The following is a 13,071-nucleotide window of genomic DNA, read 5'->3' as shown; positions in this document are numbered from 1 at the left end:
AACATGTAAGAAGGAAAATAAGTGAATCAGGCTTTTATCTCAGTCATCTGTTTACCAGTAGAGTGTGACAGTCCTTGCCAGGCCTTTCTGTTTTAATTTTTATTTGTAGCATGTAAAAAACTAGGCATGGTACAAGTCAGAAATTCTTTTTAATATAGTTGAAATTCTTTTATGACTTTGTGATGACTTTTGTGATCCACCTTGCCCTCCCAGGTGAGACCTGCCCAGGGGTTACTCAGTTCAGGGGCTCTGCTAGGCCCAGCAGTGGGGAGGGGGCATGTCCACAAAGCCAGCCCCCTGGGCCCCAGGCAGCACCCCCTCACTGCGTCCACCCTCCTCCCCAGGGGTACAAGAAGCAGATGGCGCTACAGCTGGGTGACATGAGTCATCATCTGACAGAGCAGCAGGAGGACTTTGCTAGCAAGTCAGCTCAGTACCAGCAGGAGATGAGGCACCTCCATCGGATTCTCCTGGACAAGCAGGATGTCCTGGACAAGGCGCTGCAGCAGAAAAGGTCTGGCCGCCCCAGCCCCCGGGTGATGTTTGTGATTTCTGAATGTTTGGTAAGATTTTCCAGTAAAATGCTCTGGGCCTGTTTTTTTTTTTTGTTCATTTGATTGCTTATTTTTGTTTTTACATTTTAGTTTTACCTGATTTTAATGTTGGTCTTGCTTTAGTGAAATATTTTTTTCTTTTTGGCGGCTCTGGGTCTTGGTTGCAGTGCGTGGGCTTCTCGCCCTTGCTGTGGAGCATGGGCTTTAGGGCTCAGTAGTTGTGGCTCACAGGCCCAGTTGCCTTGCAGCAGGTGGGGTCTTTCCAGACCAGGCATCAAACCTGTGTGTCTCCTTTATTGACAGGAGGAATCTTAACCACTCAGCCACTAGGGAAATCCTGACCTCCTTGTTTATTTGCTCCTCCATTTTCTTTTTTTTTTTTTTTCTTTTAAAAGATTTCCTCTAGTAATTGACATATAACCTTATATAAGTTTAAGGTATACAGTGTGATGGTTTGATATACATATATACTGTAAAATGATTATCATAATAAGGTTAACATAGCCTTCACATCACATAATTATCATTTTTTGTGGTGGTGGTGAGAACATTTAAGATCTACTCTCTTAACAACTTTCAGATACACAAAACTGTTAACTATAGTGTCCATGCTGTATGTTAGATCCCAGGTCTTCACTTTCTTTTATCCCGCCTTTAAAAATTCTTGCTATCTGAATACTGGACTTCCTAAATCAATCCAGTCCTGTCATTGTCCTTCTCCTCTCCCCCTCTTTTCCATCTCTTTAATATTTTTATTTTATTCCATCTTCTTGGAAGACTTGAAATTTTTTCAATGAAATATTTTATTTCTGCTATTACATTCTCATTTTTGAGAACCTTGAAATTTCAGATTCTTCCCTTTTTGTAAGATCACAGTCGGAAGATTATGGGCATATCATGTTCTGTCTGGCTCCTCATGTGACAGAGGAGGTATTGCCCGTGTGTTGAAAACCAACCCTGGGAAATAGCGCACGTTTTGTGAAGGTGAACGTGGCAGTCCCCTCAAGTAGTTTGGGTTCACATTTAAGTTGGCCTTTTCAGAATGGCTGTGTTGTCTTTGACAGACTGGAACATAAACTGATGCATGGAGAGAAAGCATGACACTCAGACGTGACTTCAAGTTGTGATAGAATCTGTGTATTAGATAGATACCAAGCAGAATGCAGACAGCTGTTTATTTTCTGTCAACCAGATGCTTTTTAATGCCAGGCAGAGTAAACTGTTATCTAACAGGTTTGCTATAGTCACAGAAGTTCTTACCACCATGAATGGTCATTTTGTAAAAGTTGGATTGATACCATGTTTCTTGCCAGACAAGTGGTTTAGAATTGCATTAATAAAATGGAACTTTGTTTTATACCTTTTCCCTTATTCTATTTTTTTGCCCTTTAATGGTTCAAAAATTAGATATTCTATTTTTATTCTTTTAGTGGTTTCCTTTGAAATTTCACTGTGGGTACTTAACATTAAAAAAAATCTAAAATTAATCAGCGCCTCTACATTTCTACCACCAAATGCAAGATCTAACACTCTAATTATTTCCCCACTCAGTGTATATGCTATTTTTTATTTTTATCTCTTGTCATTACATGTAAGTACAGATATATGAAGGTGAAAAGAAAAGACCTATTTTATATCATTTTACCCCCAGAAACTGCATATTACTAGTTTTAATAGAGTTGTTTATTTTGTTCCACCCACGGTTTATCAGTTTCTTTGCTTATTATTCTTTTCTGCATCAAAAACCCTGTTTCTTAGAGTATTTTTCTCCTTCCTAAAGTACATACTTTAGAAGTTTCTTTAGTGTGACAGTAAGCTTTCTTAGTTTTTGTTTATCTGACAGTGTCTGCATTTTGGCCTCATTCTTCTGAGCTGATGTTTGCTGGAAGCTGGATTCTACCTCAACAGTCTTTTCTCTCAGCATGTTTCACTGTCTCCTCTGTTTCATTATTACTGCTGAAAAGTCTTTTTTGTCATTGTTAAAACTGGATGATCATTGTATCTCTTGCCTCCTTTAAGAATTCCTCTTGACTCTTATAGTCTGCAGCTCCACTGTGTTGAGTTTTTAGAATATTTATTTATTTATATGGCTGCACTGAGTCCTAGTTGTGGCATGGAGGATCTTTGATCTTTGTTGTGGCATGCAGGGTCTAGTTCCCTGACTGGGGATCAAATGGGTCCCCTGTGTTAGGAACACAGGGTCTCAGCCAATGGACCACCAGTGAAGTCCCCTCCATTGTGTTTAACTATGAGTTTGTTTTACTCAACTGCTTGGTATAAGTTATTCTCTATATCTGTGATTTTGTGCCTTTCATTACTTCTTGAAATTTTTCAGTCATTATTTCTTGAAATAAGTCTTTTTCCCCATATTGTTTCTAGATTTCCTTCTGGAACTCAGATTAAATGTATGTTATACCTCCTTATTGAGTCTTCCATGTGTCTTATCTTTTACATTTTCTATCTCCTTGGGGTTTTTGGGGGGGGGTCTACACTCTGGGTAATTCTCCACAATATTTCTATTTGCTAGTTTTTTCTTTAGTTTTGTTCAGTGTGTGTTTAACCCAGACTGAGAATTTTTATTTCAACAACTGTATATTTCAATTTCAAAAGTCCTGTTTGGTTCCTTTGAAAATCTCCCTAGTGATTTTTAAAATAAATTCTTGATCTTTGCTTATCTTTAGTACATCTTCTATTTCATTTAACATTTTATTCATAGTTATTTTATATTCTGTGCCAGCTTCTTTATCTGGAATTTGGGGGTCTTGTTGACTCTTGCCCTATGTGGCTCATTTCATTCTCTGTACTGTAATTTTTTTTACTATGAATCCATAAATGGTTTAATTTACTCTGTGGAGTCCTGGGGATCTGGATTGAGGATGTTTTTTTTCCAGAAAAGGTTTGCATTTGCTTCTCTTGGTGCCAGAGAGTCCTTTCAAACCTGCAGTCACTTTAAGTTTATTATTTTAAAAAAATCTACTGTAGTGCTTTTTTCTTTTTTTAATACAAAAAGATTTTTAAGATATTCACAGAGAATTTCCTGACGGTCTAATGGTTAGGACTTCGTCATTCACTGTGGCTTCAGTCCCTAGTTGTGGAACTAAGATCCTGCAAGCCATGCGACTCAGCCAAAAAAAAAAAAAAAAATTCTCAATACCATTATTACATTTATAATTAATGTTTAACTTCTTAACGTATATTTTTCTGAGCTGCATTCTGGGTGATTTCCTCTGCTCAATATTCCACTTCATTAATTCTGCCTCTGGTTTTATCTAATGTACTTTTAACTCTTCCATTGAGTTTTTTCCCTGATTGCCTCAAAAATGCCTTTTTACTTTTGGTTCACTCCAGTCAGGGTCTGGGAATGCTTTACAGTGGGGAGCAATGTAGATTCGAAGTCCACATTCATTTGAGAACAAATCAGTGACTACAGCCCCCAAGGAGCCTCTCAGAGCAGCTTTCTTTTGAAGACTGGCAGATTTTTCCACCCAACCATCCTTCCTCTGAGGGTGCTTCACCTATCTCCACTTACCTGCATAATTCTGGGTTACACAGTTGAGTGTCACTAGGAAGAAGAGGAGAGAAACGTGGATGTGAGTCAGCCCTGGGATTTTCTGTTGCACCCAGTTTGCATGGGCCCAAGACTCGTCTCCTTTCTTTGGAATTGGGGTTTCTATAGAGCATGGGCTTTTGTCCTCAAAGCAATATCAGCATTTTGTTTGCCTGCCTCTGCTTCAGTTTAATCTTCATATTTTTTTTTCTGCCCTTAGAAATTTCCTTCTCACTTTATTTTGAGTTTAGCTGTACATTATCATGATGTAGCAAACATTTGGGTGTTTTGTCTGAAAACAGAAGCCTCGGAATTTTTATACATAGTTTAATTAAATAGTACCCAACACTCACCATCATGGGCTTTGGAAGGAGCAACAGTTCACAAGGAAAATGACCTTGAGTGGGCATGTCACTGGCCTCCCAGAATCTTCATGCCCTCCTCTTCTTATTTTTATTTTTTTGTTTGTTGTTTGGCTGTGCATGTGAGATCTTAGCTCCCCAACCATGCCCCCTCTACTGGAAGTTGGTGTCCTCCTCTCTAGACAGCAGTGCTAAGTCCACCCGACAACCCAGTTTGTAGCATTTTGCATAACCAGCTGGCAGTGTCTGTGAAGGAGCCACCTCCCCAGCCGTGCTGTCCTCCCCGAGGCCTGCTCCTCCTCCAAGGCCAAGGCTTGCTTTTCCCTCCCCGAGGGGCTCCCGGGAGGTGGTGGCTGCTGTCTGGCCTGCCCCCTCAGTGGGCCGCAGCCCTCTGAGGACATGTGTGCCCTGCGTGCCCCCCACGTGGGGCCCGTCACAGAGCCCTGGCTCAGGATTTCCCATTTTTCAGCGGCCTTGGATCCCTCTGGACACTCGCCCTCCTGGCACACAGTCTGGGCCGGTCTTCACTGTGTCCTGGGCCGTGATCCCCGCTCCCCATAGTCCCCTCCTTGCTCCCCGCTCACTGTCTGTCCGGGCCCATCAGTGGCTCTGTGGATGGAGCTATGGAAGGCACCTGAGTGCTGGCCGGGTCACAGTGGGGACAGGCAGAGGGGACACAGAAGAGGCCTGCAGGCCCGTGCTGATAGGTCAGCCTCTGGAGTTGTTACGTGTTATTGTTGTACATTAATGCCACAGAGAACAGAGGGTGTGTGCCCTGGTGCCAAAATAAAGGAAAACAGGAGAGGGCAAAACAGAAGAGAGCTAAGACGTCATTTTCAGCCTGCGCCTTTGTATTTTGTTGGGTTTGCAGAGCACTTCCGGTTTCTTTCAACACTGGGAGTCTCTGCTTCAGAACCCACACACAATGGGCTCTGTTCTCTGACATTAATCATTCTTGCATTTGGGTTCTTGTGACTTTTTCTTATGGGCTCTGTAAGTATTTATTAAATTGTGTTATTTTAAACATTTTCATTGTATTGCTTATTTCTCTCAGAGAAGTGGAAGGTGAGCTGGAGGTTGTGTGGGAGTCCACATCCAAGGAAAACCGGAGGATCCGAGAACTTCTCCAGGCCACGCTGGAGAGGACAGGCCCCAGGGAGAACACCAGAGCTTCCGAGGATGGCTGCCTGGATGTTACCTCTCAGTACGACCTGCTGGATGCCTGCTGCTTCAGCTACTGTGACATGAAGCCACCGCCCATCACCCTGCAGGGCCTGCGGGAGCCCCCGGGCTAGGGCCCCTGGGGGAGGGCTCCGGCTTACCCAGGACAGGGAGGGGTGGGGGAGGGCAGATCCCACCCACCCCCGCAGGTCTCTCCTCCTCAGGGTCCAGAAGAAATAAATGGTCTCAGAAATTTAACCCAGGTTTTTACATTTTTCTCTATTTTAAAAATGTGCTGCTGAGCTATATTTAGCCAGTACACACCCTCTGACCCTATTGCCACTGAGCTGGACTCCACTGCTCCGCTGAGACCCACTGCTCAGGCTCACAGGCGACCTGGCAAAGCTGGCTGCTCTCCAGGGGAAGGGCAGGCAGGCCCAGCACTCAGCCGGCCCTCGATGGGTCGGTTTAACTGACTGAGCCTTGGATGGGAGCAGCAGTGATGAGACCTGTGCGTTCACGCTGGGTGGTATTTTATTATTTGGCAAAAGACAGGGCTGGTCTGCATGCCCCATGAAGTTGTTCAAAACCTGTGCTGCCGTCTCCCCACCAGCCCTTCTTTGTCCTCCTGGGAAGGTCATTTTCCTGGGGCCACGTCGCCTCCCTCCTTGTTTGACAGCCTTGACTTTGAGCACGATGTGGGGGCGTGGGGTCCCTGCCCCACCGTCACCTCCGAGAAGGATTCGGGGCCCTGCTCCCACCCTGCCCTGTGCCGCCTCCTCAGCTGGATCACCCCGGCCTCTCGGACCATTCCCAGGACATCCTGGTGGTAATGCCAGCCGTCTGGGGCTGCTGGTCCCCGGCATGCTAGTCAAAGGCTGCAGGAGATCCTAAACAGTGTATGAGGGTAGAGTCCTGGCACATCCTTTTACTAAACCCCTGACAGCTAAGGCCTGTGTGGTTTCAGGTGGGCAGACAGACACCCCGCCCCCGCAGTTGGCCCCTGGTCCTGTATAAATTGCGCCTGCGCTCTTTGGTTGCTCAGTGGGAAGTTGAAATAGAAAATCATTTTTCTTTTACACTTAAAAATTTTTTCAAATTGGAGGATAATTGCTTTACAGTGTTGTGTTGGTTTTTGCTCTACAACAGCAAGAATCGGCCATCATTACACATATATATATATATCCCCTCTCTCTCTCGAGCCTCCCACCCCTTCCCGGCCCTCCCCACCCCTCTAGGTCGTCACAGAGCGCGAGGCGGAGCCCCTGGGGTTACACCACAGCTTCCCACGAGCTTCTGTCTTACACCTGCTGGTGTATATATATCAGCGCTACTTTCTCACTCCATCCCACCCTGTCCTTCCCCGACTGTGTCCACAAGTCCGTTCTCTATGCCCGCGTCTCCATTCCTTCCCTGCAAATAAGCTCATCAATGCTATTTTCCTAGATTCCATATATATGCATTAATATATAATGTTTGTTTTTCTTTTTCTCACTTCACTCTGTATAACAGGCTCTATTCTCTCATGTACCCCAGCGTTCATAGCAGCACTGTTTAGCCAGGACATGGAAGCAACCTGGATGTCCATAAACAGATGAATGGATAAAGATGTGGTACATATAGACAATGGAACATTATTACTTAACCACAAAAAAAGAGTGAATTTGAGTCAGTTGTAGTGAGGTTCTTTTACATTTTATTAAGCTTGTTCAACAGTATAAAAGAATTCTAATTTATTTTCAATTTATAGGTGATAGAAAGACTCACCAGGGTATAAAACTATGTATCATCTCCTAGGAGATGATCTAGCACATAACTTTGCTGTTATTTCAAGGGGATTTGTGCCAGCCATCCAATTATCTGTAGATAGGCTGACAGGCAACAGCAGCCCCAAGAGCCTCCAGATCAATGCTCAGGAGGTGGATTGTCTGTGGGACAATGCTGTTGTCCTGTCACCTAGAGGACCACATTTGTATCCCTGTCTTCTTCCTGCCTTCAGAGAGAACATTTTATTCCCTAAGTGGATTTTTTTATATTTCTGCTTTATCACATGTTACAAATATACTTTGCAAGTTCAGTGACCTCTGGATCTCATCACTGTCCAGCAGCGGGGGCACTCGGGCTCTGCCAGCCTCCCACTGAGTGCCATATCAAATGAGCAGGTGAACTCGGAGTCTGGGATGCAAAGGAGGGCAAAGCAGGCAAGGTGGTGAAAGACAATGCAGCTGAGAGGCAGAGAGCCCAGCCTTGAGCTGGAACACCCCGGCCTTGCAGGATGGATGGGGTCTCAGGAGGTGGAGAGGGGCAGATGGGCTGGGGTTGGAGCTTGGGGTGGCCAGTGAGGCCTGACTGAGCAGGAAGTGGTCCCATTCTCTCTTGGTCCTGGTGAGTCTTTATGGGGCGTCAGAAAGGTCCTGTTCAGGTTGAAAGTAACCCACGGCAAACAGAAAACATGACCCAGGGACCCAAGTGAGCCCTGCCACCTTTGGTGCTATTTTAAAGCAGCCCTGGTTAAGCCAGGACTGAGTGGAGAGGGGGCAAGTGTGGGTGTGGGTGTGAGTTTGGTGTGACAGCGGGTCGGGATGCGGGGGGCTGTCCTGTTTCCCAGTTGTTCTGTGCAGAGGGGTGATGGTATCAAAAGCCTTTGCCCCTAACCACTGAGAAGCATGGGAAAGACCCACTCTTTTCCAACAGCTTACGTCTTTGTAGACCAGTGCATCATCTAAGGAGAGGGGGGGATTCTGGGTTTTTTAAATTTTGATGTAAATATATTTATTCAGCAAATATGCTGTGCACTTTGTTGAGAACAGTAGCAGTGACAAAGGCAGACATCATTACAGAGCGGGCTAGGTGCTCAGAAAAGCTCCAGGACAGAGCCCAGAGCCACGGGCTTCCAGACCAGCAGGGTCTCAGACCATCACAGGGAAACTGATGTTGTGTGCTGGAGCCGTGGGTATGTGAACCTGCCTTTTCAAATGTAAATTTTATGAAATCGAGATATAGGCCAAGTATTTCTGATGAAAATCTAGTACCTGAATTGAGATATTCTATTATACAACCATAAAATATACACAGGATTTTGAAGTCTTACTATGAAAAAAAAATGTAAAATTATCTAATTTTTATATTGGTTTTATGTCAAGGTAACATTTTGTATATATTGGGTTAAATAAAATGTTACTAAAATTGACTTCACCTGGGATTTTTTTTTTTTTAATTTTTATTTATTTTTATTTTTGGCTGTGCTGGGTCTTGGTTGGGGTGTGCAGGTTTCTCTTTGTGGTGGTCTCTCCCCGTTGCAGGCTTAATTGCTCTGAGACATGTAGAATCTTCCTGGACCAGGGATTGAATCTGTGTCCCCTTGCATTGGGAGGCTGCTTCTCAACCACCCAACCACCAGGGAAGTCCTTGTTTGGGTTTTTGCTTGTTTTACTTTTTAAAAAATACAACCGCTAGAGAACTGTAAATCCCATAGGTGGCTCCCGTTATATTTCCCTTGGACAGTGCTGTCTAGACGTTAATGTGAAAAGCAAAACTAAGCTAGCAGGCAATTTGTGACTTCGGGTCAGAGAGAGGGAAAGGGAGAGAAGGAGAGAGGCGGGGAGAAAAGGGAAGAGTGGGGGGAGCCTCAGGCCAGCTCCCCAGGGCTCCCAGGCTCCCAGCCCTGCTCCCACCAGCCAGGGAGCTGTCCAGGACAGACCCGCTTGCCCCCTCCAGCTGGGTGACTGTTACCTCCTTCACTCCTCAGGCAGCTGGGCTTAGTGGGTGGGGGGTCACCTCCATCCGGGAAGACTGTCCACTCCTAGATGCGGACCTTTAGGTCACTCTGGGCAACCTTTCTGTCTCTCCAAGGCTTTCCCATCAGCAGTAAAGACTCCTCAGGTGTCCTCCATCCGCACAAGAAACTCCTCCTGGACCCCACGTTCTCCCGTCTCGAGGACAGCGCAGCCCCTGACGCTCTGCCCCGCTCCAGCACAGTTACTGCCTCAGCTGCTGAAGCCCCCCCATCTGGCCCCACACACCCTGGCATCTCCCGCCGGACACCGCCACTGCCCGTGGATTCGGGGACGCTGTGCTCACCCTTACATGCTGCGTCCTCGGCCCTGTCTCCTCTCTCCCCACGCTCCCCTTGGCTGCATCTGCCCGAGTCACACACCCATGGTGCCCTTCACAGCCCCAGTGAGCTTCAGTCCTGGGAACCCAAGGCGTCTTTTGTGTCTCTTTCTCTCCCTCTCTCACGCTCCTTCTCTCTGTCCCACATGGGACCCTCCACTGTGCCTTTTTCTTCCACTTCCCTCACACAACCAGGTTTCTTTCTCACCTCAGATCTCCGCACCCTTTAAGGAAAGCGTTTCCTGGATAACATTCCTACACTGCGACCCTACCACCGTCAACCCCAGCGCTGCCCGTGTCAGACAGAACTGTCAGATGGTACCCACTTCTGTCTTAGCTGCGAGACAGGGCAAAGGATTTTGGATTTTTCTGCTGTCTAGTTTCCCACCTCACTCAATGCCCAGAAATCTACTATGAGGATTTTCCCACTCTTGGCCCTGAAGCCCGGAACCCCATGCCATTTTCTGATCGTCCAACTCCAGTTTCTGCAAGCGTTTCTCTTTGCATCTATCAGAACACACCCCTCCCTTACTCCAGGCCTTGGCAACCTCCATACTGCTATGGACAACCTATTGGGCTGGCCACCCCCAAAGGCCCAAATTATGAATGTCATAGATGCTCAGTCTCAAGGAATACACCCCAACGTAGGGAGACTTATCACAGGACATAAGCTGTATAAACAAAGTGTATGTGTGTGCATGCACAGTCGTGTCTGACTCTGACCCATGGGCTGTATGTAACCTGCCAGGTTACTCTGTCCTTGTGATTTTCCAGGCAAGGGATTCCTTCCCAAGCCAAGCTTTGGCAACCAGTCTATACTGGCTCAAAAGTCCTTCAGCGGTGCTGAGTTGGGCACCTTGCACAGAGTATCAAGGGGGCCAGAGAAACGTCTGACCGTGATTCAATGCGGGAGCAGAAGATGCTCAACACCCCGTCAAGCAATAAGATCGAAAAGAACCGCAGGGATGCTCTGAACCCCTTCCGATGCCTCCTAAAGGTATCTAGGACACTGGATTACACTTCTAGGAGCACTCTGTTCTCGGTTGCAGGTTACTCGACATGGGACGGTCCCCTTCAAAGCCAGAAGAAACGCCCCTGGAATGTGTTCTTAGGAACTGGAAATTTTTTAAGACAGAAAGGCCAAGAAAGGAGAAACTTAAATCTTACTGTAGCAGTGCCTGACCTTTGTATTAGCTGGGAAATGGAGAAAAATGGCCTGAAAATGGGTCCCTAACTTATAATAATATCTCACAATTAGATCTTTACTATCACAAAATGGGAAATGGACTGAGGTTCCCTATGTTCAAGCTTTTGCTTTCTTTCTTTACCAGAATCCTGCCCTATACGGCTCTTACCATTTAAAGCCTCGGGAATCAGAAAGCTTTCCTGGCATTTTAGATGATTCCCATTCTGTCAGGATGCTAACCCAGCGCCTCCCACTCTTAACAGGGTCTCTACTTCTCAGAGCAACTTGATTCTCCAAAGCCAACAACTTCTCCTGGTCCCTCTGACCAATCCCCAATTCCACCTCCCTATGTCCCCTTATATCCCACAATCTGATAACCCCAGATTCGAGAGAATAGTCCTGCAGGGTGACCCATGGTGGGACTTCTTATCTCCGAGGAGTGGAAAAATCACGCCCTCTTAGGGAAGAGGCAAATGGTGAAAGAACAATCAGAGTATACATGTGCTATTCTCTTTAACTGACTTAACCCAATACAAACAGAAACTGGGCCAATTTTCTGAAGATCCTAGTGAGTTTGTTGAAGGGTTTCATGACCCAGCCCTGATCTATGACTTAACTTAGAAAGATGTCCAAGCAGTTCTATCCACCTGCTGTACTCCTGGGGAAAAACAGAGAATCTGGACAACAGCCCAGGGGCATGCTGACCAGCTTGCCAGAGACCAACCCTAACATCATGCTATGTATGGAGACGCAGTCCCAAGTCAGGAACCCCCAGATTATAATTCCCAGGTGGGAACAACAGCCAGGAAACATGATCCAATGTGTGTCATGAGAAAGTGTGTCTAAACACCAGTCATTACCGAAAGGGTTAAAGAGGTAACCCAATAAGAGAAAGAAAACCCAGCCATCTTTCACAGGCAGCTAGCAGAGGTATTTAGAAAGTATACCAACATAAATCCCTCCACTTCTGGTCAGTCCCTGCAGGAACAACACTTCATCATCTAGTCCACCCCGATATGAGGCAAAAACCCCCAAAGTTACAATTTGGCCCCCAAACCCCCATGCCCCAACTCCTAGAGGTGATTTTTGGGGTATTTAACAATCAAGATCAGGCTGAGGAGGGGAAAAAGAACTCAATGTGAGAAAAGACAGGCTAGGGCTCATGTAAACCTGAGATCCATCGCAGTCAGCCATGCTTTTGCGACCTCAGAACAACCCAAGGGGGCCAAGAAAGTCGACTATCTGTCTGGAGGTGAAATCAACAAGTGAAGTGAAAGTCGCTCAGTGGTGTCTGACTCTTTGTGACCCCATGGACTATACAGTCCATGGAAATCTCCAGGCCAGAATACTGGAGTGGGTAGCCTTTCCGTTCTTCTCCAGGGGATCTTCCCAACCCAGGGATCCAACCCAGGTCTCCCGCATTCCAGGCAGATTCTTAACCAGCTGAGCCACAGGAGACAAGGGGAAAGCTAAAAATGCAAGTCAACTGGCCACTGGGCCTGAGATTTGCGAGAAAGAGCCCCCAGGCGATGCCCAGCCTGCAAACAGGCCATTGGAAGAAGTCCCCAAGGGGAAGGGGGAAACCCGCTCCCAAGATGGCCATGCTGGGTGACTGAGACAGCCCGGGGATTCTAGTCTATCTCCACTGAGGACCCCCAGGTAGTCCTTGATGTGGCAGGTGAGAAAATTTATTTTTCAGTTGATACAGGAACCACTCACTCTGTCTTAATTTCTCACGCAAGACCTCTTTCCTCCAAAAGCTGTGCTATGATTGGTGTTGACGAAAAGCCTCACACCTATTACTTCGCTTCTCTCACTTGCCCATTCGAGCAGTGGTTGATTTCACAATGCCTTTTTAGTTATGCATGAGTGTCCCAACCCCCTGGTGGGGCGGGACCTCCTAAGCGCCCTAACCAGGCCATACTCTGGTTAGGAGACCCCAAGCAGCCCCCTCATCTTGACTCTGATGATGAAGACAAGCCAGAAGAACAAAGTCCTATTCCAAATCACATTCTGCAGGTAGTGAGCTCTCCCGGGTGGGACCAAGGGGTCCCTGGGAAAGCCAGAAATGCCCAACCCATAAAAATGAGCCTTAAGCCAGAAGTAACTTACCCTAACAAGAGACAGTGCCCCATCAACCTAGAAGCA

At 46.3% G+C, this 13,071-nt stretch overlaps 1 protein-coding gene across 4 annotated transcripts in view; it reads left to right on the top strand.

Annotated features, from left to right (window-relative positions):
* Window positions 1–8,814, top strand: part of CEP89 (centrosomal protein 89) — a 69,478-nt gene extending 60,664 nt beyond the window's left edge. For 3 of the 4 annotated variants that reach the window (XM_043899069.1, XM_043899068.1, XM_043899071.1), the window contains 2 exons: window positions 345–514; window positions 5,518–8,814. In XM_043899069.1, coding sequence (XP_043755004.1) covers window positions 345–514; window positions 5,518–5,758 — 411 coding nt within the window. In that variant the 3' untranslated portion in view covers window positions 5,759–8,814. Of the gene's footprint in view, window positions 1–344; window positions 564–5,517 lie in introns of all 4 variants that reach the window. The other variant, XM_043899070.1, reaches the window with a different exon arrangement.
* Window positions 8,815–13,071: the final 4,257 nt, after the last annotated feature.

Source organism: Cervus elaphus, chromosome 4 (assembly GCF_910594005.1).
Source record: "Cervus elaphus chromosome 4, mCerEla1.1, whole genome shotgun sequence".
Classification (NCBI taxonomy): domain Eukaryota; kingdom Metazoa; phylum Chordata; class Mammalia; order Artiodactyla; family Cervidae; genus Cervus; species Cervus elaphus.
The sequence above is the reverse complement of the archived record's forward strand: the minus strand, read 5'-3'. Positions and strand labels throughout refer to the sequence as shown.